General features: G+C 38.3%; 1 protein-coding gene across 5 annotated transcripts in view; it reads left to right on the top strand.

Annotated features, from left to right (window-relative positions):
- GRIK1 (glutamate ionotropic receptor kainate type subunit 1) overlaps positions 1–23,350 on the top strand; it is a 418,576-nt gene that overhangs the window by 239,451 nt on the left and 155,775 nt on the right. For all 5 annotated transcript variants that reach the window (XR_011648696.1, XM_004468595.5, XM_004468593.5 and 2 more), the window contains exons 2-3: positions 13,904–14,071; positions 18,192–18,449. Coding sequence is in view for 4 of the 5 variants with exons in the window: in XM_004468595.5 (XP_004468652.1) it covers positions 13,904–14,071; positions 18,192–18,449 (426 nt within the window). In the remaining variant the exon portion in view is untranslated. The remainder of the gene's footprint in view (positions 1–13,903; positions 14,072–18,191; positions 18,450–23,350) is intronic.

The raw sequence follows: 23,350 nt of genomic DNA, 5'->3' as shown, positions 1-23,350 counted from the left end.
AAATTGATGTCCAATAATATTTGTGGGATTGTACTGAACAGAATATTTAACAACATTGGGTATGAGTACTTTTGGCTTTGGGTCAAAATGTTGTTTTTTTAATGTGTAACTTGAACAAATTTATTAAGAGAAATCACTAGTAGCATCTGCTAAACTGCCCATAACCCATAAACTTTCCTTTAGTAGGTACCCTCTGAAGTGCATCAAGAATTCCTTTCCCCATAGACATATTTTATTTCTCCTCAAAGTCTGTCTTTACTGAATTAGTGCAGTTCTCTTTGAAAAATCAAGGAGGAAGTATAGATGCTGTTACTGCTTCAGAGGTGATGCCAAACCGCATTCTGCCCCTTCAAAGAACACCAATATCTCTAACCTCTTATAAAAAGTTCTGGGCTCAGACTGACCATTGAAGTTGTCCTCGTCCTTACCCACAGCTCTGGTTAAAACCCAGAACTTCCTGAGAGGCAAAAAACAAACAAACTAATGACAAGAACAACAACAACAACAAAAAAACGATTCCTCTTACCTGTTATCTCCCCATTATGTCAGAGAACAATTGTTTCTCATCCAAATTCATCTAGCATGATGTCTTTACCAAGACTATATTGGTCTCCAGTAGTAAAACAAGAAGGGGGAAGCTGAGTGTAGAAGACAGCATTTATCTAAGGGAATCTAAGAATTTAAATGTGTAGCCTTGAAATTAAAGGTGCAGTAAATATAGGCTATAGCAAATGGCTTATGATGTAGTAAACTAAAATTATGGATGTGGCAATAAAGAGAGGCAATATAATATTGCATATTTAAGGAGCAGCTATAAGCAAAGAAATAGATCAAATTGCCATCTTGTTGTCTGTTGATAGCTTCTGGAATGGCTGTGATTCTACAGGAATGCAAAGCAGGAGTCAGTGCTACTGAAGCTTTCATTTCTTGATTATCAGCTAATGGCTTTGCCCTTCTTTCCTGGCTGACCTCACAATTTGTCACAATGGGGCACATGAAAACTAGTGAAAGGAGTAGTGGGGTTGGTTTGAATATTTACATTAATATTTTTACCACCCTGTCATATGCAAAATTAAATAAGAGAATGTATTAATAATTTAAAAAACAAAACAAAATGTGTGCTGTGTGGTAGAGCTACATGTTTTATGTTCAAAATCAAGTTAGAGATCTGGAGATTGCTATTTGAAGTACTGGATAAAATAACATTGGATAGAGTGAATAGAAATAAAGTAATTAAAAGCAGCCAATATTTAAACTTCTTAAGACAGTTGGGATGTTAAGTCTATTTGGCAGCAAACACACCTGAAAGGCCCTAGCATGCCAACATGAGAAAAACTCATTTGGTGGTCAGTGCTGTGCCTTCCTTGAAAATATACCTGCAAGTTCAGATTTCCTTTTTTTCTCTCACCAGGAAGTTTGGGGAAATTTAGGGGAAAATAAATCCTTTCCACAAGATCAGACTCTGGACTTGTTTTCTGTCTATACTTACTCACTTGATGATGTCATCCAGACCATGGCTTGAATGACCTGAATATCACCACTATGACAGCCACTCCCAAATTTATAGTTACAGAGCAGACCACTCCCTTGAAATCCAGACCAGTGTATCTAAATATCTAGTTGATCTCTCCTCTTGGAAATTTTCATAGTACCTCAGAGTAAGCATGCCTCAAACCAAGCACCTCCTGCACTATTCCCCATCATGGAAAATGGAGTTAACTTTGACTCTCTCTTTTTCTCACTTATGGTTCATCAGTAAATCCTTCCAGCTCTAAAATTTTATCTAGAACTCAACCACTTTTTGCCACATGCCAATATCTTTAGACTGAACCAAGCTACCATCATATCTCTCACCTGGATTACTAAAACAATCCAGACCTTGTGTCCTTGTCATATCATCTCACTTCTCTGCTCAAAATTCTCAGGGGCTTCCCATCTTCCTCAGAGTAAATCACAGGTGTTTTGTTGTCTCTTTGTTTATTGTTTGTTTTTTAATGACCTATAAAATTCTTTGTGATCCACCCCCCTCACTTCCTTCCAATCCAACCCTGGCTCACCCAACTTCATCCTAAAAATAAAAAAATAAAAAAAGAAGCTCTCCTACCTTAGAACATTTTCTTCCCTCTTCCTGGAATGTTTTCCCCCAATATTTTCAGTGCACTTTCCTCACTTTCTTCAGGTTTCATGACCAATCCCCCTTTTAGAATGTAAACTCCAAAGGGCAGAGATTTTTCGTCTATTTTTTTTTTTTTTACTGCTGTATCTCCAGTGCCTATAAAAGTATCTGACTCATACTAGGCTAGGCATTCAATAAATAAATGAGTAAATATCTGAATGAATAAATGAGTGTGTGCATATTGAACAATGAATGAGTTATTTAATAGAGTCATGGGCATGACAAATGCAACCAATAGTTGAAGTTATAAAAAACATATGTGTGGGATTTAATTTTATTGCATTTATGAAATGATTATTATTGGAATATGTTCACGATTACAAGGTAAGTTGAGTCCAAACAACATATTCTTTTTATAGGAACAAGACTGAATGTCATTATTTTCTTGTGTATTTTCTTATCATCAAAAGTAATGGGTTCCCAGTTTCTACTTACCAGCTGACACAGTGGGTTTTTTTCTTAAATTCCTTTTAGGAAGAAGGGCATAATTTTCCCATCCATCAGCCAGTGTGAGGCCCCATCTAAAAGGCACTGGGGTGGAGATGAAAGGCAATAGTGGTACAGTTTCTGTTTAAGATACGTGCCTGTGACAAGGACTTCAATTTCTAGTGTGGATTATACTTACACTGACTTTTGATTGAGACTCCTTCCTACTCCATGAAAAGCAAGGAGCTTTGCAGTTCTCTTTTGTCAGGGCTAAATACAGCTTTCTTCTGGAAAAACACATATATACCACCAACCCAAGACCAGTATGCACCACAGAGTGGTGCCTAATAGTTTCTTGTTTGTTGCATTAAATTGAACTGTACGTCATGAGTATAGGAAAAAAAAAAAGGTCTTTGGATAAATACAGTGACTTGGAAGCAGATTATTAAGCAATCTCAGTCAGCCAGACCCAGAGCCATAAAGAGATTTCTGGGCCCCATTCCTCAACATTATAATTCTGTATTTCTGGGTTGAGGTCTAGAAAAAATTAGAAACTACTGCTTTTGGTATACCTTAGGGATATTAGTGTCTTAGTTTGTCCAGAGTTGCTATAACAAAGGGCTTGGCTTTAAAAACAAGCATTTATTGGATCATAGTTTCGAAGCTAGAAGTCCAAAATCAAGATGTTAGTGTGACCATACTTTCTCCCAGAGCTTGTAGCATTCTGGTAATGGCAGTCCTCCATCACATAGCAATCTCTCTCTTCTTGATGGCTTTTTCTGACTTCTGACTTCTACTGACTGGCAGTATCTGATGTCCTTTTCTTTATAAGGCCTCCAGGTATATGGATTAAGATTCACCTGGATTCAATTCAACTATACCTTAGCATGTTCAAAATAATAATGTCTTCAAAAGGTCCTATTTACAAATAGATTCACACACACAAGAACAGAGACTAAGATTTGAATATGTCTTGTGGGGAGCATGATTCAATCCCCAATAACCAGCAAAGAGCACAGCATTCATTCTTTGCTTTCCCTAAGAGCTGTATTGTGCCTGCAATAATCATTTGTTAATCCAAGAGAAGAAGGATCTGTGCTTCTGAACAATTCTCTTGAAAGTCAAGTTGAAATTATGTGGTCGAAATCACAATCTCCCAGTTAACCCACTTTCCCCCCATTTAAGGTAACCAGCTATGTGTATCATGTCTTCATCTGTGTTTCCCACCTGTGGCCAAGGTAGTCATAAAACACAACTTCTTTTCACCTAGAATGACCTCATTGGTACAGAAGTCTACTCAACAGAGACAGAAATACTTCTGTGGTAATAAAACTCTGCTACCTAAATTCATTCAAGCCTGTTCCTCTCTGTTTATTTTAAACTATTATGCCATAGAGTCAGTATCTTGTTGGAAGAGACTGTCACTTGCATAGATGTGATTTCTACTAAAATTTATCCATTTTCAGTTTCAGAGTCTTGAGGGTGGGGGTGGGGAAATGTACAAAAAACATTGTATTGAGTTTGAAAACTCCAGAATATGGAAACACACCTGATGCATATGATACAAAAGAGGAAACCAAAAAAAAGCTTAACAATACTTCTAACACTTCTGGTACATATGATTTGTGACTGTAAGTAACAAGAGTGGACACAAAAAACCCAGGAAAATTAATTTTGAAGTTTCTCGCCCTTCTGCACTTCCTCTTCCATTCTCTACTTTCCAAAGTTACAGTTGAAAGAATAAACTTATTTTTCATCCTGGACTCTCATATTCCTACCTTCTTCCCTCACCTATTAACCTGGCTTTGTCAATTTTAGAAAACCAAATGGGAGCAGAAGGGAGCTGCTTTACCTTTCTCCTTTAAGCCTAAGCTAGTTTCTTGGTTTCACTTTTTCTATTCCTTCCGTGGCCCTTTGAATTTTCATGAATAGATGCCATGACTCATCTCAGCTTAAATGAGATAGGAGCGAGTTGGAGATAGAGACAGAGATAGGAAAGGGAGAGACCTTAAAAGAGAAAGAGAGTGGGGATCAGGTGTAGCTCCGTGTATGTTGGATGGAGTCAAAGCTTGTAAGCAATGAACTTAGATATTTAGCGGAAAAGATTGCCAAGAAAAGTGTGGAAGCACAGTCTGATTTCTCCTTGCTACTTATAGTAAAATGTGAGAGGAGATATATAAATTGAAGACTGAACTGTTAAGCACAAAGAAATTATGATTTGGAAAAGTCTCAGCCTATCCAGATAGTGTGCTCTGAGACTGGGATCAGAAATGCTCTATCAGAGCCCTCCCTAAGTTCTTAGGAGGTGAAATCCCAGAAAGCAGAACTTTGCACAAGGGGTGACTAAACAAATGTTTTCCAAAGAAAATTTGGCTGAATATGGATCTAGTCAACTACCTCAGAGGAAATCAGGATGAAAATTCAGCTATCCAGGAAGGATCTGTGGAACACCTTTTGGTCTGATGGCTTGGACCCCTTTGAACTGCATGCCAAACAGACAATGTTTTTGAGAATTTTGTATGAGCAGAAGCACTTGTCAGCCTTGACCAAAAGGGCCAGAGATGGGGCAAATTGAAGGAAAAATGACTTCAAGGGCAGAACTATGAACCAAAGAGTTATGGACCAATCCCTTTGGGCTAATAAAGAGGGCCTTCAGCCCTGATATGTAGGGAGTATGGAGTTATCACCCCAATGCTAGGAGATGGTGGAGCTCATTTCCCAGAATTTGGGGAGAGCCTAAACACTACCCTGGTGCTCAGAGATGGTGGGGCATATGCCCCAGCATTTTTTTTTTAAAGATTTATTTATTTATTTCTCTCCCCCCCCCCCCCCACCCCGGTTGTCTGTTCTCTGTGTCTATTTGCTTCCTCTTCTTTGTCTGCTTCTGTTGTTGTCAGCAGCATGGGAATCTGTGTCTCTTTTTTTGTTGCGTCGTCTTGTTGTGTCAGTTCTCTGTGTGTGCGGCACCATTCTTGGGCAGGCTGCCCTTTCTTTCCCACTGGGCAGCTCTCCTTACAGGGAGCGCTCCTTGCACATGAGGCTCCCCTATGTGGGAGACACCCTTGCATGGCAGGGCACTCCTGCGTGGCAGGGCACTCCTTGCGCGCATGAGCACTGCGCATGGGCCAGCTCCACACGGGTCAAGGAGGACCGGGGTTTGAACCGCGGACCTCCCATGTGGTAGACGGACACCCTAACCACTGGACCAAGTCCGCTGCTTGCCCCAGCATTTAGAGAGAGCATGACCACCTTCCCAGTGCTCGTAGAGGGTGGTGACTACACCTTGTGTTTCAGATGCCCTATGTAAACCCTTAGGAAGTGTGAGACTCTTGCTCCAGCAAGCACAAAGGACAAAAAAAGCATTGATCCATAGATGAGACTCAGACCTTGAAACCTAATAGAAGTTGCCCTGCTTGGTTTGGGATTTGCTTAGGACCTGTGACCTTTATTTAACTTCCAATTTCTCCCTATAATTTCTATCTTATACCTGCCCCACCACTGTTTTTGTTGTTGCTGTTTGAGATACCAGGGCCAGGGATTGAACCTGGGACCTCATATGTGGGAAAGCAGTGCTCAACCACTGAGTCACATTGGCTCTCCTCTCGCCACTATATTTTAAAACATTTGTTTTCAAGTTTTCACAGGTTCACAGATGAAAAGGAATTGACTACATCCATAACCGATTTTTTTTTTTTTTTAGGAGGTACCAAGGATTAAACCCGGGACCTCATATGTAGGAAGCAGTTGATCAACCACTGAGCTACATGTGCTCCTCTCCGTAACTACTTTTGATGAGACTTTGGACTTAAAGTTGTCACTGGAATGACTTTAAGCTTTGGGGATGATAGGATGGGGTGAATGCAGTTCACATGTAGGAATGACATTTTTGTTTTTGTTTTGTTGTGCTTTGTTTTGTTTTTGTCCAGATGTTGGGCTGTTGGGGATTGAATAATGTACCCACCAAAAGACCTGTTTAAGTGTTAATCCACGTACCTTTGGGTGTGGACCCATTTGAAAATAGTACCTTTGAATATGTTAAAGGAAATCAAGGTGTAGTTCCCATTTGTGAAAAGGATCTTTGAAGAATGTTTTGTTTTGGCCAAACTGAAACACGGTGGGCCTTAATCCATATGAGTGGAACCTTTTTAAGAGAGGAAATTCTGGAGTAAGAGAATCTAGAAGTCAGAGAAAGCCAAGGAGGAAACAAAGGGTGTCACCATGTGACAGGATTGCCATCACCAGAGTCCTTCCAACTCCAGGAGAAAGCAAGGTGTTGCTAACATCTTGATTATGGACTTCCAGGCTCTAAGCCATGGGGCAATAAGTCCTTGTTGTTTAAAATAACCCACTGTGTGGTATTTGTCATAGCCCTGGAAAACTAATATCCAAGTAGCTAAAGCCAGAAGTTCATTGGATGGAGTGCCCTAAAGTCTTTGAAATACCTCCTTAAGAAGCTCACACCCACAAGGCTCAAAAAATTCCTGCTAGCCTCCCTAGGTCTGTGTGACTCTACTCTTCCTATCAAAGACTCCACACTCAGTTTTGTCAAAGATGAAACTATGTAGAGGAAGAGGAAGTAGGAAGAAGCTAATGATTATGCAGTCAGCCCAAGTGTGAGTTATTGTTCTCACTCCTGTTAATAACTTTGTTCTGTTTTTACCAGATTTTACCTAAACACCTTTCACCTCTCCAGCCCTCTATATACTCCACATAACTGTACATTTTTTGATATTTATCAGAAACCCTCTCTGAGGAGAAAAGGGGAGGGGGTATAATGGGGTATTGAGCTAATGACACAATTTTTCATTGTGTTTGGTGATGGAACAAAAAAAAAATGCCCCCAAATGGAAAAACATAGTTCACATCACACTGCCTAAACACATAGTGAAAGCAATTATAATTCCCTTAAACCTAGGCACCTTCAGCTTTATGTAAAAGACAACTATGTACCAAAAGAAGTTTTCAGGTGAGCTACAATTTGTGCCAATTCCTCTTTGTAACCTCATTATCCATGTATGATCACATCAGTTTATGTGTGGAGTATGATTAAGTTCCCAGGGAACTTTCATTATATCATCTCATTTGCTTTCCAGGAAATCTTCTAAGGTGAGCAAGACAGCATTATTAGCCTATATTTAGAAATGAGGAACACAAGAAATGATGAAATATGAAAACATGTATATTGGTTGGGAAATCCAACAAATCTGTGTTTGAATTCCTTCTGTCACAAACAAAGCTTTGTGACTTTGAGTAAGTTACATAAAATGTGTAATCTCCATGTTCATTTTTTTTTTCATTTATAAAAACAGAAATAATGCCTCCTACCTCAAATATTATGAGGTTTAAGTGAAATATATGGGTAAGAAATTTTTCATAGTAACTTTTCTTCCTGGCACCTAAAAATGCTTCTCAGAGATGAAGCAGGTAGACCAAAGTCCAAAATTCAGAACATCTGATTCCTATTCACACGTGGTTTACCTCCTATCAGCCTGTCTCACAAGGATGGTGTTCTCATCTGGGCCAGTGGTTGACTTTCTTCTAAAAGTTTACAAGCTGAACATCATAGGAAACCTTGGTTTCCACAAGGATGACAATTCTGAATAAGGCACAGCCTTACTGTGTGGTTGGGGAGATAGACAAGTAAACATATTATTAATAATTTCTGTTGATATCCTAATATAAAATAGCTCCCTGATGTTAAATCATGGCTATTCCAATTGTGCGCCAGCTTGATTGTGGTGTGAAATCTTCCCGACATGTCTTTTTCTCGTGACCAAGAGATTGTTTGTAAATTTATCACTTCACTATTAAGTATCTACCGATGGCTCTAAAAGAAACTAAAGATCTACCCCAAAGGACCTGGTTTCACCAATTTCTGACAAAAGGAAAATATAAATCCACTTGAAGAATGAAATTTTTCCTAACATTGATTTCAGACTAAATTTCCAATATGTATCCTCACATAAATGTTCATCTGGTTACATAATTGAAAACATTTTTTGGCTATAGTTTCTCATTCTCAGAAGACAGGGAAATGACCTACACATAAATGTCTCTTATATAATCAATCTTTAAAAGCCAGAGACATTTCCAAAATGAGCTGAAATAGTTCTTAGCATACTGACACCTTAGCTGTCTATTTACTAGAGAAAGTTATTTAAGCAGGAAATTTTAAAAACAAATGTATTTTTAAATAAAAATTATAGATATGCATTTCTTTATTGTTCTTTCAAAGTACTGTAAACATCATTTCTTTAAATAAGAGTCTGCCAATTGGAATACACTTTCCAAGAAAAATGTATATAAATCATACCTGTGATGCATTGTTTATGACTTTCAGTTTCAGATTTTTCTTTTTATATCTTTTCATATACTTTTTTTTTGAGAAGAGAGAAAACTTAAAACAATTGCAAAGCAATCTGACTTAGACAAGTGTAGAAAAGAACTATAGTTCATTTTTGGTAACTAATAATGCAATGGTGAAAGTAGATGAATAGCAGCTTAAAAGTTAAAAGTATACAACATTCCATGGAGATGAGGTAATATATTCTTTTCAAAGATAATGAGAAGTGTTGGTCAATCAAGGAGTAGTTAAGTGGAATCCAGTTAAAAGAGCTTCTACTGTATGCCTTGCCTCTAGTGATATTCTCAGGACATCTCTTAAAGAATATACAGTTAAAAAGAACCCCGAGGCATGTTCAAGATGGTGAAGTGACATGCTGCAGGGCTCCATACTACAACAGAAGATTTGAACAACGAGCAAGATCTAGCAAAAATGTCTTTCTCAATGTTCCAGAAAACAGTAAGAGGACTGCAGTAGCAGGGAGAGGGCCAAATCAAGAAATAAGCTATTTATAAATAGGAGGATCTCCTGGTACCCTGACTGGTCCTTTTCTCACGCCTCACCAGCTCGGTGTGGAGCTGCTCATGCTCTCAGTGTGGATCCCCAGTTCCTAAGGGAGCAGAGAAACCCTCTTATACATAATAGGAACATGCACGTTTGGCCCAATCTGCCTGGTGGTGGCCTGAGGGATTTGTTATAATAGAGCCATGTGTATAGAATGCTGTGAGAGGATAATTAAGTCATGCTGCCTGGGACAAGGGATTGCTGGCTGTTGGACATATAGTACATTGCCTGGGACCACAAGGAAACTATATGAGGGGCAATTCAGAGTGGTATAAATGGGGAAATTCCTAGAGCCACACATGCATGCACAGAAAGGATTAGGGAGGCCCCTGTACTTTGATCTGGAGCTACTCTCTAAATTAATTGTATGGGTAAGCCCTTAGGAAGAGCACTCACATAGGTCAATCTTCAATGACTGGGAAAAGGGTTTTCTTTTTTCCTCTTATTTTGTTTTTTGTTACCTCCTAGCAATAAAGGAAAGCTCTGTCATAAAACTAGCTGGATATAAGCTTAAGGAATGTCTGCCTCAGAATCTAAATTCTAATAATAACACTAAATATTCCAGCAATAACATTAAAATATCAAAGTATCAAATTGTCCAGGTTTCAACAAAAGATCATAAAACATACAAAGAAACAGGAAGCAATGGCCTAGGCAAAGGAGAATATCAGAGCAATAGAAACCATCAATGAGGAGAAACAGACCTAGTACATACTAGACAAAGATTTTTTAAAAAGATCTTAAATATGCTCAGAGTTCAAGGAAAACATGAACAAAGAACTAAAGGAAGTAAGAAAAATGATCGATGAACACAAAGAGAATATCAATAGAGAGATAGAAATTATGTAAAAGAACCAAAGAGAAATGAAGATTACAATAACAAAAATTAAAAGTTCCCTAGGGAGGATCAACAGCAGATTGGAGCTGGTAGAAGAAAAAATCAGTGAACTTGAAGACAAGATGATTGAAATCAATCACTCTGAGGATCAGAAAGAAGAAAGAATGAAAAAAAGTGAACAGAGCCTGAGGAAATTATGGGACAACATCAAGCATACCAATATACACATTGTGAGAGTTCTGGAAGGAGAAGAAAGACGGAAAGAATCAGAGAGAATATTCAAAGAAATAATGGCTGAAAACTCCCCAAATTTAAAAAAGAAGACATGAAGAGACACATTCAAGATTCTCAGTGAATTCCAAGGAAGGTAAACGCAAATAGATCTATGCCACAGTATATTATAATCAAACCATTTGAATACCTAAGATAAAGAATTCTGAAAGCCTCAAGAAAGAAGCAATACATCATATACAAGAGAGCTTCAATGAGATGGTGTTAATTTCTCCTTGGAAACCATGGAGGCAAGAAAGCAGTGGAATGTCGTATTTAAAGCAGAAAGCAAAAAACTGACAACCAAGAAGACATAACTATTTCAAAAATGAGGAGGGATTAAGGGATTATGGCATTCCCATGTAAACAAAAACTGAGGGAGTTCATCACCACTAGACTGGCCCTACAAGAAATGCAGATTGAAAGGAAAGGACAATAGATAATAGATCAAAGCCATATGAAGAAATAAAGCTTTTCATTGAGGGCAATAACATGGGTAAATATAAATGCTAGCACTATAGTATTTTTGGATTTTAACTTCACTTTATTTAATGTTTTATTAGAGAATTTATGAGTTTATAAGATAATCATGTATAACATGCAGAATTCCCACACGTCACCCTCCACCAACACCTTGCAATGCTGTGGAAAATTTGTTACAAATGATTAAAAAAAAAATCATCAAAATATTACTCCTAACTATGGTTCAAATCTTATGTTTAGTGTAGTTTTTCCATAAACCACCCTATTATTAAAACCATGACTTAGTATTGTATATTTGTCATGGTTCATGAGAGATCGTCTTAGATAAATCAGTAGTTTTGGACCTACAGTATATAAATATGTAATTTGTGACAAGAAATACATAAAGTTAGGGGGTGGAATGGCATAGCAGCATAGTTTTGTGCACTATTGAAGCTAAATTGGTATCAAAGGAAAGAAGATTGTTCTAGATTTAGAATATTACATTTAAGCCCCATGGTAACTATAAAGAAAATATCAGAGAATATACAAGGTCATAGAGACAGAAATTAAAGTACAGGTTGCCAAGAGGCAGGGGACAGAGGGAATGGAGTTTAATGCATAATAGGTACAGGATTTCTACTAGAGGACATGGGAAAGTTTTAGTATTATAAAGTAGTGAAGGTACTGAAATATTGTAAATGTGATTAATCCCATTGAATGGTATGCATAGGAGTGGTTGAAATGGGAAAATTATGTTGAATATATGTTCCCACAATTAAAAAGGGAGAAAGAGCAACTAAAGAGACAATGACAAGTAAAGGTAATACATGATCCTGAATGGGGTCTAGCAAGGGAGGAGAAAAGGGACATTATTGGGGAATATGAAAAAACTGGAATATAAAATGCTAAAATTGGTAGACCTTTTACCAGGTGTTAAGAATATGGTGATGCAGGGGAAAATAAAATTAACTATAGTTAATAATATTGTAATATTTTTGTATCAGTGACAAAGAAGGTACTATATTAATCTAAGGGTCAACAATAGGGGGCAGAAGAGGATATGGGATTTTTGCTTTTGGAGTAATGGAAATTGACTGGGGTGATGACAGCTCAATGCTGTGATGAGACAGAGAGCTACTGAGTGTACACTTTGGATGGATTATACAAGGCACAGGATCGTATAATACGGTGGTGGATGATGGACTGTGGTAAGAGCATAAATATGAAAACATTTTCTTATGAACTATAACAAATATACAAAATTGGTACATGGTATTAACAATAGGGTAATTTATGGGGAAAATATGCCAAATGTAAGCTATGAACTATTAACATTAATAGTATGGGAATCCTGTATTTTATGCATGATCATTTTATAAACTCACAACTCAGATAAAAAAATAATTGTTGGATCTTGGTATTTAGGAATTCCCTGTATGGAATTTATTATTTTTGTAACTGTCGTATAAATTTGAAAGAATTTCAAAATAAGAAGTTAAAAAAAAGGAATGTGCAGGCGATCGGCTTGGCCCAGTGGTTAGGGCATCCATCTACCACATGTGAGGTCCATGGTTTAACCCCGGAGCTGGCCCATGCGCAGTGCTGATGCACACAAGGAGTACCGTGCCATGCAGCAGTGTCCCCCACGTAGGGGAACCCCCCACGCAAGGAGTGCACCCCATAAGGAGAGCCGCCCAGTGCGAAAGAAAGTGCAGCCTGCCCAGGAATGGCACCGCACACACGGAGAGCTGACACAACAAGATGACCCAACAAAAAGAAACACAGATTCCCGTGCCGCTGACAACAGAAGTGGACAAAGAAGACGCAGAAAATAGACACAGAGAACAGACAACTGAGGTGCAGGGGGAAGGGGAGAGAAATAAATAGATAAATAAATCTTTAAAAAAAAGAAAGGAATGTACAGTTAACAATGTTTGGATTATTTGAATTGTTGTTTGATTGTTAAAACAAGTGTTTTGATTGCTTCTATCAAACATCACTGTCACAGGCAAAGTCAGAGCTGAATTCTCTAATGAGGCCTTAAACCCTGATATTTGGTATTGTTGTTCATGATGAGCACGTCAAGCTCAAAATATCAGAGCCTGAATGTGTATGTTCTTGTTTGGTGGAAGAACATGTCATTTCTCTAGGGATGGGCTGCTGGTTAGCTTTAGGACAAAACCAAACAGTTGCTCAAACAAAAAAAAACAAAACGAAACAGTATTTTAACTGTCCGTGCTCTTTGGAAAGTACTAGGTTATGAGCCCAGATTTCTGAGTCACAAAACACAGAGACGTTTTGTTCTGAAAAATCTAAATGTCTCTGTGTCCCTTCTTGACCCCACTCAACTCTACATGATCCCTCTAGAGTCTAGGATGTATCCTTCTTAATAGAAAGATTGGTCATCTTAATGAAGGATGGTCCTACCAGAATTCAGTTCATATTATGTTTCGATCAAGATGAACAGTGTGAGTCATGTTCAAACTGAAGAAAATTGCTCTCCACCGTATTATCAGTTATGTTTTTGATGTACTGGATATTTTGAATATCTTTACCAACTCAAAGGTATTATACAGTCCATCCTTGGATTTGAAATCTTAAACATACATACACAGTTAAACCTATTTATCCGCATATGAAACCTACTGATGAAGTTAACTTTTAACACCAGGTTTGGGGTCTGCTCTGACAATCCCTGCATTTATTGCTTGAGGTCTTTCATTTGTACAGGTTGTATTCTTAAAAAACGAACAAACAACAAAAAAAACACGCATGTGAATACTATGACTAATCCTTCTCATGCATCTCTTTCCTTCCACAGGAGGGATTTTTGAAACCATGGAAAACGAACCTGTTAACGTTGAAGAATTAGCTTTCAAGTTTGCAGTCACCAATATTAACAGAAACCGAACGCTGCTGCCCAATACCACATTAACCTATGACATCCAGAGAATTAACCTTTTTGATAGTTTTGAAGCCTCACGGAGAGGTAACTATTTTCTCACTATTAAAAGCTCCTTCGGGTGATGTGTCTGCTTTACAAGTCACCTTATTTTTGCTACTTGCCCTTTTTCCAAGTGGACATCTTCGTGCAAATGGGTTGTGGGAAATCTCGATCCTCAATGTCATTGACTGGTGCAATCTGAACTAAACTAATGGATGTTGCCTGGCACTCTTTTTCTGGGCCTTTCTGATTAGTTTACCCTTCAGTGCCCTCCACTCTATGATTAACTGGTTCAGCTGTGAAAGGGAAATGTCAAGCTTGATCTGTTTTGCCTTCCTGAAGCCCAGATACCTCCATGAAATTGTACAGTGCAGTCAAATAAAACTTTGGGAAAGGTCACATCCACCTAGCATGGGAAAACACCCCCCGCACATATAACACGCGCCCTCCATTTAAACAGGACGTAAACTATCGGGTTTAACTCCCACCTTCTCCACTTGTTCTGTGGTTTTGTTTTTAACTTCTTTCCACGAGATCATGTAGATTAAACTTGTGAGAACCGTCTCTGCATTTGATTTTCTTTTCATCCTGAAAAGAAGACAAAACAAATCTAATACATAAGCAGGCTTCAAGATTTTTTTACATGGAAAGATTCATTTGGAATTGTGGCACTTGTTTAGATATCCCCTGGGTACTTCAAGGACAGCTCTTTGAGGCACAATCACATTTGATATCCTTGAAGCCTGGCCTCTAGCAAGAGGGCTGTCCAGACATTAGATGCAGGTGTTTGTGAAGAAACAAAAGCTGTTCATCATGTCAAAACAGAAGGGGCTTTTCACATCATAGAGAAGTGCCTTGCTCATTAAAAACACGTAAATAGATGGAATGCAATGAAAGCTATGTTCACACTGACTTCCAAGTAACTACATACTTAGGATACATTCTTCTGCAAGAATTCTAGTGCTCTTTACAAACAAAATACACTCTTGTTCCTACAAGCACAGATGAAAAGTGAATTATGTAATGATTTTTTTCTATGACTGACCTTACATAAGAAGTATTTTTTTTAAGATGGGTGGAGTTAGAGATTCTACATAGGTCAAAGATTTCTATTTACAAACAAAAACATTATATTTCAATCCAATTTTAAGGCATCTTTACTTACACTGTCTCTGTGAGTTAGATAACTGTCTCTCCCTCTCTTTCTCCCTCTCCCTCTCCCCCACCCCATCCCAAATACACATGCGTTGAGCAAATACCTTAGAAAGCCAACCACATTAACAATGATATTTCAACCTACCTAATGACTGAAAGCTTTCTTACAATCTGAAGCATTTGCCATACTTGTAAATTAAACCCCACTAAAGCTTCTTAAAAATTGTAGTTTGCTAGCAAACGGAATTTAAAAGGATTGATTTTCTGTCAGGAAATATTAGCATCTCAGAGCTAATATTAACAGGAATCTTAGTCCAATGCTCACGCTGGATAAAACAGCAATTCACATACCCTCATTTGCTCGTTTTTTTCCTTGCTAACCAAAGAAAACATATCCAGAAAATGAATTTTGGAAGGCAATGACAATTTATATTACAGCACTTAATGCAGAAAACTCTAAGTCTTTATATCTCATGTAGTTAGTACCAAAGAGCACAGTATAAGAAAGTTTCATTGTAAATGACTGTTAACATTTTCAGTTCCATAAAGATTTAGAACATAGTTACCAAAATTTTATTTATTATTTATTCTTGCTAAATCAAGTCAGATATATTTTACAAAGCCATATAATTTCATTTGTAGAATGGCTTTATTGTAAACACGAACACAATTCCATTTATAAATTTAGCTATTCTTTAATTCTGTTTATCTCACAGAAGTTCCAAATTCCTTTACAATAGTAATAATATATAAATTTGAAAATTCTTTTAAACTTATATTTAACACCTTCCAGAATAAGATGAATAAACACTATTTTATATAGTTGTAAAGGATTAACTGTTCCAACATTTCTGGAAAGAAATTTATTTATATATATCAAGAAACTTAAAAATATCAGCACCCTTTCATTATAGCTGGTAAATAAACCCCTAGGAATCTGATCTAAAAAGTAATCTGAAATTCAGATTAAAATATAAGAACAAAGATAACTCTTATAATAGTATTTATAATAGCCAAAACATAGCTACTTAAATGTTCAGAATCATAGAAATGGTTAAATAAATGATGCTATATCCATGAAATGGTATGTTTTGGAGAGATTTTGTAATGACAAAGAGCATGTTATCAGGTTAAATGAAGAAAGCAATGCATCAAATGGTACCTATATAATGATTCCATTTTTTAAAATAATTTGAACATCAGAATATTAATAGTTATTATCCCAAAATGATGGAATTAAAGGGTCTTTTTCCTTCCTTAAACTTTTAAGTACTCAATTCTTTTATGAGTATATATAGTCAGATAGTGAGAAAAATAAACTTTTATAAATGTATTTTTAAATGCAAAACTAGGATCCACATCACCTGGTAATGAGTCAGGGAGAGGTCTGATCTTGAGGTGGGGTTTCTGGGCCAGGTTCATCAGCTCTGTCTTTGTTGAGTGGCCACAACTCATGCCATTGTCTGTGAAATTAATGGGTTGGATCAAATAGCACTTTGCAGTCACCCACTTTCTTCTGAATTCTGCAACCACATTAATATCTTCATTTCCACCCTTCCATATGACAGAACTCAATTCATATGACATTCATTTGGCAAGTGGCTTGTCCAGCAAGAGATTGAGAGCCCAAGGTAATGGAGTGAGACCAGCAACTCATTTACATTTGCAAGGAGTTGGCCCTATGATATATTGCTAATCAGTTCTGCATCTATGTCTACCACTAGCTTAGTAACTATTGAATGTTGGAAGTTGTACCTAGTATATTTCCTCAACATACAGATGAGGAATTGGACGGTAGTTTCCAATAGCGGGAATAAAAAGAGATCTTGTGCAAGGGATTACTACCAAGCAGCAACTAGCAAGGCAGCTAAAAAAAGACCTTGACCAAAAGGGGGAAAAGGGTAAAGACAAATGAGTTTATTTGACTAAGAGACTTCAAAGTGAGTTGGGAGGTCATTCCAGAGGTTACACTTATGCACATCCTAGGAGGATCTCATTGATAGCCAAAGTAAATATTGCCGCAAACAGCTCAGGAGTTTGGTGCCCTGCCAGTGGGCCCTACTTGGGAATTTATGCTTTCCAGTGTGAGAGTTAGACTTGGTTGTGATTTCCCTACACACGACTCTTCTGCTCCTTCTATTTGAACCTATAGTTAGTACTAGAGTTAATAGGTTTATGTCCAAGAGACTTAAATCTTTGGGCTGTCCATGTGCCAGCTGGGCCCTGAATCTCAACAAGTTGCAACACCTACTCTCCAGTTCATTGGATTCTCCCAGGACAACTAACAAGGAGATGATGATGGACAATGACCATACCAAGGAACAGAGAGATTCTGCAACTGCCAGCAAGAGAGTCCCATCCATCTGCCCCATGGGATCTAAGTCCCCTCTCAATTAGAGGTGGTTGGTCATCATCATCCAAGAATCCTCAGGATTGGGGAATGAACAATGGACAAGAGTAGACTTACTGTTATTCTACTATAGACTTAACTGTGCTTCTAGAAATAGAAGAACTTTTATCATTGATGTGGAGTCAGGGGCCACTGGAGGTTCTTAGGGAAGAGAGAGGGAAAAATAGGCATGGTATGGGGGCATTTTTGGGACTTGGGAATTGTCCTGAATGACAGTACAATGACAGATACAGACCATTAGGTATCTTGTCATAATTTACAAAATTGTGTGGAAGAGAGTGTATGGTACAATGTAAACTATAATCCACGCTTAGTGGCAATGCTCCAAAATGTGTTTCTCAATTGTAACAAATGTACCACACTAATGAAGGATGTTGTAAATGTGGGAAAGTGTGGGAGGGCTAGGGAGCAGGGCAAATGGGAATCCCCTATATTTCTTAATGTAATATTTATGTAATCTAAATATCTTTTTAAAAAATTAAAAGTTTGTATATTAAAAAAAGAGATCTTGTGAAAGGAAAAATAAATTCACAGAATTCTCTCTTTCTCTCCCCCTTCTCTGCTCTCCCTCTCCTTCTCCTCCTTGTCCCTGGACGTCAGCATGTGACCAGCTGGCTCTCGGTGTGGCTGCTCTGTTTGGTCCTTCTCATAGCTCCTCTGTCAGTGCTGTGCAGTCTATTTGCAATGCTCTCGAAGTTCCACACATACAGACCCGCTGGAAACACCCCTCAGTGGACAACAAAGATCTGTTTTACATCAACCTCTACCCAGATTATGCAGCGATCAGCAGAGCAGTCCTGGACCTGGTCCTCTACTATAACTGGAAAACAGTGACTGTGGTGTATGAAGACAGCACAGGTATGGGGCTTGCACTGGACCTCACCTGGCCAAGTTTGGTTAGAACTAAGAAAACCACAGTGCTTTAGGCATTATAATCATCAGGTGGAGTGCATGAGATGTTCTCTGACATAGTGCTAATTGAATATTCTGAAATAAGTTAGGAATGCCCTAAGTAGCTAATTTGAATTCCTTATGGCTAGCTAATCCTTTCTCATGATCCTTTCATCATCAACCTTAGGGGAATATTTTTTTAAAAATATCACTTTATTGATATATGTGGCTATCCAATCAGAATATTGAATATGTAATGTATTAATAGATGTATCCAAATATATTATGATTGTGGCCATGATTCCAGTCCCTAAATAATACAGAGAAATTTGGAAAATGACCATGGACTCTGATTCCAACTTGATAAATAGCTGTGTAAATGTCTAGAAGAGTTTCTAAAGTAGATTAAAAAATAGGAATTCAGCTAGAGATTTTATCAATAAAGCTGACCATCTCATGGAAATAGGACTAAGAACCCCCAGTGATGAGCCCTTAAACAGCTTGCATTGTTTCACTTGCTTGTTTTGCCCTCATTAGGCACTTTCTCTGGCTTCTCTTAATTCTCCGACCCACCACCCTTTGAAGTCACTTTTGCCTGGCACTGCCTTTTATGCCTTCTGCTGGCATTTTAGGATTTCTCAGAGTTCAGGCACCCTTTTCTTCAGTTGAAAGTCTGCTGATGACTCTCCATTATCTGCATAATAAAGCCCAAATCTTTATTTGGCCACAAACCTGCATTTTCATCTTCATTCACCCAAACTCTGCCGCTCTACCCCCACATACCATCACATCAGCTATGAATGAAGAGTTCATGTTACTTAAATATGCCCAAATTCTTTCCAGCTCTATTTCTTTTCTGAGGCTAATCCCTCACTTGGAAGATCCTCCATACAAACCCCAAGTTGGTGAGGGTTCACTCATTCATTTCCCACCATCCCACTCAAATGTTACCTCTTGTTTAAATCTGAGATGACAATAAGGCTCATTAATACTTTGTAAACATAACTGTGATATCACAGGTCATATACCAATGACCTGTTTATATGTCCACGAGACTAGGAATTCCTAAAAATTGGAATTTTATCTTTTTCTTCTCCATAACTGCTACCTAACAGAGTGACTGATAAATAGGAAGGTGTTAATAAATACACATTGAAGAAATACTGCCGTTAGCTTTCTGAGTAATTTTTCTCCAAAAATTAAAATTAGTTTCTTTCTTTGTTCTACACATTTGGTAATAAGACTAATAAAATTTTCAGTGAAAATTAGTGCAGCAAAGAACTTTCAAACTTTTTAGTACTATTTCAATGTCTACTGCCCCTTTCACCAATCAGTAGCCCTTACTAAACCCCAGAGGATGAATAGTTTGCCTCCTTATTTGTCATTCAACCCCAGGCCTATTTAATACTGTGAGGTAAAGTGAACAGTATGGTTAGAAATATGCATTTATGTATTTTCTTATACCTTGCCTCATTTTATTTTATTTTATTTTATTTTTTTATTTTTTTATTTTTTTTAAGCTTGTGAGCTGTAACTCCAAGTCAGATCTTTATTTAGAATGTAATTGTTTGTGATCAGGTTTCTTTTTTTTTTTTTTTTTTTTTTTTAATTTTTTAATTTTTTATTGACTTTGTAATAATATTACATTAAAAATATATATGTGAGGTCCCATTCAATCCCACCCCCCCCACCCCACTCTCCCCCCCCCCCAACAACACTCGTTCCCATCATCATGACACATCCATTGGATTTGGTAAGTACATCTTTGGGCACCTCTGCACCTCATATACATTGGTTCACATCATGGCCCATACTCTCCTCTATTCCATCATGTAGGCCCTGTGAGGATTTACAATGTCCGGTGATTACCTCTGAAGCACCGTCCAGGGCAGCTCCATGTCCCGAAGACGCCTCCACCTCTCATCTCTTCCTGCCTTTCCCCATATCCTTTGTCCATTATGTCCACTTTTCCCAATCCAATGCCACCTCTTCTATGTGGACACTGGATTGGTTGTGTCCATTGCACCTTTATGTCAAGAGGAGGCTCAGATTCCACCTGGATGCTGGATGCAATCCTCCCATTTTCAGTTGTAATCACTCTAGGCTCCATGGTGTGGTGGTTGTCCTTCTTCACCTCCATCTTAGCTGAGTGTGGTAAGTCCAATAAATCAGATTGTAGGTGCTGGAGTCTGTTGAGGCTCAGGATCTGGCTATCACATTGTCAGTCCAGAGATTCAAATCCCCTAAATATATCTTAAACCCCAACATTAACTGCACCTCCAGCACATTAGCATGAAAGTCTTATGAAGGGAGATCCCATCTGAGTCCAGATTCATCACACATAAACACCATTTCCAAAGAGGGGCCATCTGCCCTGGTAGTTAACCCCATCGGCCATGACCATAACTCCCATGGGTCTCTTTAGCCCTCAAAGGAACCAATATCTGGGGGTTGTATCTGCTTTATCTGTCTCTCTGACTCTGCTCAGTTGTGCATGAGGGCAAACCTTCTGCCAGCCTCCAGACTCTTTTTTAGAAACTCGTAGCCATATAAACTCATTTCTCCTTTCCATTTCCCCCTTACTTTAGGTCAAACAGCATTTTAAAGTCATGGTATTTTATGTAGACATGGATATTCTGCTGATCCGCATACCTTGCCTCATTTTAGAAAGAAGAGAATATAAGTGATTGGATGTATAATTCATAAATATTATATTCAAAAGGGTCTTATTTGTAAGGATAAGTCATAGGCAGTCATATGTCTTTAGATAAAATATAATCTGTAAAAAGAAGTCACAAAAATGATGTCCTAAACCAACCTTCTGATTTCAGGTGAGTCTCCCGTAAGTGATGGCCATTTAGTACAGCATAAAAATCAAACTATCATTTCTACTATCTTTTACCAGAATGTCCTTTTATCCCTATAAAGTTTACTGAGCTCAGTTGCTCAATAAATACTTGTTGAAATTGAAAATCCAGAATGATTTTGGATGTTGCCCATTAAATTAGAGAGGATGCATGTTAAAATGATTTTGCCCACAAAGACATTAAAAATGTGAATGAATAATCAATTGAGCCATTAAGTTGGAAACCAGAGAAGTAAATGGGTCAACTGAGATCAATAAAAGTAGACCTCTTTGAGTGGATTTAACACTGCTTGACTCAGGGTTCCTGGTTACTGTAATTATCCAGCTATAAAATGGAGGAAACTTACTAAACCTGCAGGAAAAGACAAGACTTAGGTGTTCTCAACACATACCCCCACACCAGGATTAAGTATCCATTAAAGAGCACTTTATTGGGATTTGTTCAGGAGTTTGTTAAATAGCCTGAAGCCAGCACAGATGTCATGGGACCAAATGGCCCATTACTTCCCTTGAAATCAATGGGAACAGCATGTATGTCTCTAAGGACAAAATTTAATTCCCTAAATTCTAGCAGACAGAATTCTGTCCTCTAGAAGTTAAAATGTGGGAAGATTCTAGAGACCTCTTAAGACAGGTAGAGTTTTCTCTTACCTCCCCTTTCTTCTCTGTCTCTCTGTTTCCTGGGTGTCCTTGCCATCAATTATCTACTTGTCTCTGATTGTCAGAGGTGACCCTGGGCAACTAGAAATTGCTGCATATTGGTCACCCTCTCTGCTTCATTAGTCTTCTGGTGGAAGCCTGGCTTCTATCACTCCCAGGAATAAAGAGCTAAGAAGCTGAGCACCAAGAGCAGTGTGGAGTATAATCAGCAGTTTCTGCTTTCCCAAGGCCACTCTTGGTAAAAGGAAGCCCCAGCCGTTTCTGTAGAACAGGAGTCAGCAAACTTTTTCTGTCAAGGGCCAGAGAGTAAATAGTTGAGGCTTTGCGGGCTAGGTGGTCTCTATCACAACTACTCAAATCTGCTTATGCAAGGAGAAACAGTTTGTAAATAGACAGTTTGTAAATGGATATGTATGTTCCAATAAAGCTTTATTGACAAAAATAAGGGATGGGCCATATTTGACTCCAGGGCTCTAGTTTGCCAACCACTGCTATAGAGCCTTTAAGAAAGCAAACAAATTTACCTAAAAGCTAAATCTTGTAACTTTGTAAAATCTAGGCCAGCCAGAGCTGTGAAGTGGGTTGTTCATATTCATGATCCCCCTTCATTTTGGTGTCTGGTTCTCACACTACCCTCCTCCCTCCTCACCACTCTTTCCTGGCTTCCTCATCAATACCTGTCAATCCTTTGTGCATTCCCTCTGGCCTTTGCCAGGTAACAGTTGATATGCAGATTTTCAAAAAGTGTTAATGGATAATGACGTAGAACTTTGCTTCTTTCATTAAACTGATCACATCTTTAAGACAGGCTTTCCTTGCTTTTACTGAAGGGCAATGGAAACACTGCAGGCCACAAAGGGTGACATTTCAAACTGGTTATACTTGATCAAGCAATCACTGACAAAATCAGCATAAAGTATCAGATAAAAGGCATGACGGAGGACAGAGCTGAGGGTTCTTAACGTTGGAGTTTTGATGTTGGAGTTTGACGCTGGTCTTAAACTGGGGCCCCAGGGAGAGAGACAGAGCAGTTCACCTAACAGTCTACAGCTGACCGTGTGGAGAGAGGCAAAGCCTAGGGAGCCTCATGGTCCACAGCTGACCTTGTGGAGAAAACAGAGGAGCTGAGCCCAGAGGAATCCAGGAAGTCTAAACCCTCACAGACGCTGGCAGCCTCTTGCTCCAACACGTGGAAATAGACTTTGGAGGGAAGTAACTTAGGCTTTATGGCCTGGTATCTGTAAGCTCCTACCCCAAATAAAGACCCTTTATAAAAACCAACCAATGTCTGGTTTTGCATCAGCACCCCTTTGGCTAACTAATACACTCATATTGTGGCTGC

Source organism: Dasypus novemcinctus, chromosome 4 (genome assembly GCF_030445035.2).
Source record: "Dasypus novemcinctus isolate mDasNov1 chromosome 4, mDasNov1.1.hap2, whole genome shotgun sequence".
Taxonomy (NCBI): Eukaryota; Metazoa; Chordata; class Mammalia; order Cingulata; family Dasypodidae; genus Dasypus; species Dasypus novemcinctus.
Note: the sequence above shows the minus strand (reverse complement) of the source record. Positions and strands in the feature narration are given on the sequence as shown.